The sequence below is a fragment of the Etheostoma spectabile genome, chromosome 8 (genome assembly GCF_008692095.1).
Source record: "Etheostoma spectabile isolate EspeVRDwgs_2016 chromosome 8, UIUC_Espe_1.0, whole genome shotgun sequence".
Lineage (NCBI taxonomy): Eukaryota > Metazoa > Chordata > Actinopteri > Perciformes > Percidae > Etheostoma > Etheostoma spectabile.
In genome coordinates this window covers 26,646,590-26,652,411 of record NC_045740.1, presented here as the reverse complement: position 1 = coordinate 26,652,411, position 5,822 = coordinate 26,646,590, and the positions used below count along the sequence as shown (strand labels likewise).

The 5,822-nt window shown below is 38.2% G+C and overlaps 1 protein-coding gene across 1 annotated transcript in view; it reads left to right on the top strand.

Moving 5' to 3' along the window:
- The first annotated feature begins 305 nt into the window (after positions 1-305).
- dkk3b (dickkopf WNT signaling pathway inhibitor 3b) overlaps positions 306-5,822 on the top strand; it is a 20,350-nt gene continuing 14,833 nt past the window's right edge. Inside the window, exons 1-3 of the mRNA XM_032523349.1 lie at positions 306-618; positions 1,427-1,549; positions 2,241-2,321. Coding sequence (XP_032379240.1) covers positions 427-618; positions 1,427-1,549; positions 2,241-2,321 — 396 coding nt within the window. The 5' untranslated portion in view covers positions 306-426. The remainder of the gene's footprint in view (positions 619-1,426; positions 1,550-2,240; positions 2,322-5,822) is intronic.

The following is a 5,822-nucleotide window of genomic DNA, read 5'->3' as shown; positions in this document are numbered from 1 at the left end:
CTTGTTGCTGAAATGTGCTATACAAATAAAGCTGCCTTGCCTTGCCTTGCCTAATATAATTTAATGTAATGCAATAAGCTGGCTGTGTGTGCTTATGTGTCTTGTATGATGATTGAATTTAGTTTGTGTGGTGAACATTCCTTTGCAGATCACATCTGGCAGCTTTTGATCTGTTTTAAGGTTAAACAATTCTTAAAGTGGTGAGCAAGTCTAAAAGCAAGTCAGCCATTTGACATGTACTCTACAAAATGCAGCTTGGACCTTTTCCAAGTCATTAAATCTGATACCTTACAGTTTAAAAGCACACCACCACCACTCATCAGACTTTCCAAATAAAACGGATCCAGCTGTGTGCGGCTGTGCTTCTCCGTGAGTCACACTGCTGTGCTGCTCAGCAGACACAGAGAGAGAGAGAGAGAAGGAAAGATGTCCGGTATCATGCTGCTGTTGGTGTCTTTGAGTTTTTGCTTGTGGCCGACCGATGGCGCAGCACGGAGCGGGAAAGTGATCCTGCGGGACGCCCTGGAGCGGGGCCCGGTCAGTCTGAACGACATGTTCCGCGAGTTGGAGGAGTTGATGCAGGACACCCGGCACATCCTGGAGGAGACAGTGGACCAGGTCTGCGTCATATTTTATTCATGGGCAGAGTTGTAGTCTATATTTCAGTGGAGAGAGTTACAGAAAACTCTGACAAACTTGCCAAATCTAGTATTCTAGTAATTCATATATCTAGACAAATTTATTACAAAAGTGGAAACAATCTGTGTCAGTCACCTTATGTCATTTAAATTTAGACTACCAAGCTGAGATAGGTGTTGCAACACTAGACATAGTTTCCATGTCTACTTTATGTCTGACCTTATTATTATTTCTTTTAGGCTTTTCCCTTTATTCGATAGTGACAGTGGGTGCGTTAGAGTCTGCCCTGACCTTAGACTACTTGTGGTATACTACATTATAGTAGTTTCTCAAAAGGGATTTTGTCCAGTCAATTCAATAACAAAAAGGTAATGCAGAAAAACCTTAACTTCATGTGTGACTGAGAACTTAACACACCCAGTTTCATTTTGGTACCAGCTGAGACTCCTGGAAGGCAGACGTAACATCTGTTTTTCCCCCTGGAATTGGATTTCAACAGGTTTAATAAGTCTGCTGATGCTTCAGCAGTCACTGTCTGGTTTTGATAATTTTGGAACTACTGGGAAGTTTCCTTCCATGTCATCCAAGAAATGGAGATTAATATCAGTGCATGCTGTAAATAAACAAACTCTTCACAGTTATAGCCACCTTGAGGATTCATACTCATCCTCATGGAAATATAATCTATGGACAAAAATGCCACAGAAACTACAGAAATGCCATGTTGTTTATACAATATTTAATTTTTGAATGGATTCCACTTGTATCCATACCTCCAATCCAACAGATAACTACTGAGAGTGCTAAATCATCTTTTACGTCACTGGATCTGCGTACCAAATGCAACAATGGGACAAAAAAGATGAAGGATGAAGACAAAGCGGCTCAGGGCCTAGATAAAGCTGAAAAGGTACGGGGTTCAATTTTGATAACATGATATGTCACGTTCAGCAAAACTCTTTCATCTCTTGGAGGGCATGTTACACATAGACTGATTGTTATTTAACCCTTGTGTTGTCCTTTTTTTAAATTCAGAAAATGGGCTTCTTACAACCAAATTGCCCAAAACTCTTGGATGCATGCATGTACGTTGTATGGAACCAATAGTTTATTAAAATTAATGATTACTTTCATTGAATTGAAGTTTTATTTAATTTCATAGCAATTTAAAAAAACATTTTAAATGGTTTAAATTCAGTATCCTGACTAGACTTAGACATAAACCTGTCTGTGATTCACTCAACATTCTCTAATCTCATATTATTAGTCAAAATAATTCATAATTTCTGTTTTTTATCTAAACAATTAGGTTTAATGTCATTTAAATTTGGTTTATTGACCATGAATTTGAAAAACATTGAAAAACATAGACAAAAACCTTTAATAATGTGTCAAAAGCATACCAAGAAAAGAGAACTGCCAACAAAAGTTCTTTTTGAATTCTGATCCAGTAGGATAACAAGTTTATGGTCAACGGGAAGACAACGGGAAGAGTATGGATAAGAGTATATGGATAAGAGTTTCCTTTTTTACATGAATAAATGAATTAAACACAAAAAATACTATAATTGCTATCCTGTCACCTCTTTTGCCATTTATAGGAGACTAATGACAAAACAGGAGACAATCCTTTTTCACACACCCATATGGAGATTTCTGGCTTTTCCAACATTGTGGAACACGTGAGTCTTTTGCCTTTTCTGTCTGGTCTATGTGAATAATCCGAGAATTACGGACATAATGCATTCTCAGCCTAAGTTTCCCTAATGATTTGGTTTCATTCTATCCAGATGATTTGAAGTATACAAAATGAGAAGTTTAAGATGCTTTTTGAGCATATAGCAGTGTAGCGTGTTAGGTCTGCTTCTCCAGCTGAACGCCTGCTGACTCAGGGTTCCGGAAAAAAAAGTTACGTTTGGTTTTGAGGCAGAAACACGAAATCCAACTGCCTCAGCTTGACACCAAATGTTTATTTTTTAGTAGTGATAATACAACGTGAAATTGTCAACTTATTTAGAGCACTAAATGTGTTCACATTTAAATTTTCCCTCAGTTTTGGAAATATTCATGATCTCTGTAAGAACAGACAGACATGGAGTACTTTCTGAAACTGTGGCTGTATTGTCTCAACCTGTTTTCATAAAGAATGAGATCATCTAGCAAACAGACCTAATATATACTAAACATTTTTAGCCAACAAGAGGATTGAGGTCACTATTACAGCTTGCCAACCGTTTTGCCATTCTACTATACGTCAGTGGTTTGGGTCTTTTGCTTTCCTGGCAGCTGTACAGAAAGTGGTTATGTTAATAGAGCTTGCAGCTGGAAAAAATGCCAGGGAAGTAAGTAAGCCTGCCAGGCAGGATAAGGTCTGTGCTTCTAAAATGATTAATTGTATAGAAATTTGACCTTCTACAATGAGTCACACTTGAAATACACGCAAGGAAGTCACAGTAAAGTTGGTTGACTCAGCACTTCATAGAAAATACCCAGTGCATTTTTTTCTGTGATTTTTAAGATGAAAAGACTACTTTGTTGACCATCACAACCACTTAAACATCTTTTCCTATAGCCATAGGTGTCTTTTACATGGGGGACGGGGGGCTACATGCCCCGTTTTGGTCTCTGGTTTAGAGAAGTAGCTACACGCTGCTATAGCCTACATTGGAGACGGAAAACTGAAACTAAGGCAGAAATACACCGAGCACTAACATGTCACATCTACCGCAGCATGTCAGCAGCACAGATACGATAATATTTTTCCCAATTTCAATTGACATCCCCAAAAGGAAACTTTGTCAACATCTGTTTTTATCTAAAAAGATATATTTCTCTGTTTGTCACTTCAGTTTTATTGCTGCAAAATGGGATTGTCAAACAGACATACTGGCCAACACATATATATAATAATAGATTGAAACTAATAGATTTTCTGTGAATCAATACAGTATTGCCACGGAAAATATCGCAATCCTATGCTTTATCGATTTTTTTCCCCCACAATGCAAATTATTTGGTTCTTACCAAGATAAAAAAAGTACATTTCTTATTTTAAGTGTTCAACTTTACACTATAATCTTAAATCAAGTAAGATTGTCAAGTGAAATTATCTTGCTGCATGGACAGGTTATTTCACTTGTTTTAAGTACCTTTTCCCTCAGATTTAGTGTTTTTATCTTGTTTAAGAGACCCCTTTTTTGCACTGCACCCCTAGTATATTCAGTACATATATTGGTCATCTCAGACAACTCCCTCCCCTAAGATCAGAGACACAGTTATACAGTGAGTATGCATATATTTTAAAGATGTGTAATGATGAGAGTTGAGTAGATACAAAGAGTTTTTGCCGTTGAACCCTAGATCGTTTCTCTGACTATGACACAATAAGGCATGCAGGGACTTGGCTCTGATTTCCCAGAGGCAGCACACACAAAGATAAAGATGAAAAAAAAGAAAAGGCGAGTTCACGGCAGGCCAGCGCTGTTTTTGGCAGACACAGTTTCCTCTGATCACCGGAAAAGAGTTGAACTAAATCTCATTCCAAGAAAAGCCTAACTAAAGAGGTATGCTACAGGAAAAAAAACTGCCCTAAAACCAACACATTCTTTAAATAAGGAATATGCAGTGTATTGAGCATGTTGTTAACCATTTAGTTTCACACTGTATTTGTTTTTTCCTGCAGATAATCAAACTAATATGATTTAACATCTCATACATACAGTACAAATTTTCAATTCAGCTTTAGTAGAGTTTTACAGCAGGGAACGTTTCAATGATCTACACATTTGGGTTAAGTCTCAAGCAGGGTTGTAATACAGTCATACTGGGAGTCACACAGGTAGAGGTCACATTATAGAAAAGGTGAAAGTCTGACATCAGTCTTTGCCATTTACGTTTGAGCAATACATGTTTTATCAAAAACCTAGGAAAGAAGAGAGAATGTGTAAAAAAGCTCTTTTAGAGAGTAAGCCCTTCTGTAAATTCAGATGTCACTAATGTCCATCAACCAGTTGCAATGGAGATGGACCGTGGCTGGCAGAAAAACAAGTTCAGAAACCATCAACCACTAGGAACTCATTAAATGGGGGTGCAGGGGACAACTGCTACTGTGATACAGTAAATTGTAAACCATAAACAATATTGATGTCTATTTAAGTGCTTCTTTACCGAGGCCCTGAAAGGGAAGGTAAAAAAAATGCTGGCGATTTTGGCCATAACCTAAATTTATCTCCTAGGTAGGTCTCCTAGGTATATGAATATGATGGAGATGGAGATGGAAAGATTAATGTTATTTTGCACTAAAATTACCATTACGACACCACCATATAACTAGCATTAGCCCAGCCGATAGGTGGGGTGTACACAATCATCATTGCAGCTCTACTAAGGTAGCTCATATTTGCAGAAAAGTTCAATTCAATTTTATTTACAGTGCCTTGCGAAAGTATTCGGCCCCCTTGAACTTTTCAACCTTTTGACACATTTCAGGCTTCAAACATAAAGATATAACATTTTCATCTTTTGTGAAGAATCACCAACAAGTGGGACACAATTGTGAAGTGGAACGAAATCTATTGGATATTTTAAACTTTTTTAGCAAATAAAAAACTGAAAAGTGGTGCGTGCAAAATTATTGGGCCCCCTTGCGTTAATACTTTGTAGAGCCACCTTTTGCTGGATTCCAGCTGCAAGTCTCTTGGGGTATGTCTCTATCAGTTTTACACATCGAGAGACTGAAGTTCTTGCCCATTCTTCCTTGCAAAACAGCTGGAGCTCAGTGAGGTTGGATGGAGAGCGTTTGTGAACAGCAGTTTTCAGTTCTTTCCACAGATTCTCAATTGGATCAAGTCTGGACTTTGACTTGGCCATTCTAAAACCTGGATCGTTTATTTGTGACCATTCCTTTGTAGATTTTGCTGTTGTTTGGGATCATTGTCTTGTTGGAAGATAAATCTCCGTCAGTTTCAGGTCTTTTTCAGACTCCAAAGGTTTCATCCGAATGGTCCTGTATTTGGCTGCATCCATCTTCCCCTCAATTTGAACATATTCCCTGTCCCTGCTGAAACGAAAAGCAGGCCCAAACCATGATGCTGCCACCACCATGTTTGACAGTGGGGATGGTGTGATGAGGGTGATTAGCTGTGTTGCTTTTACGCCAAACATATCGTTTTGCATTGTGGCCA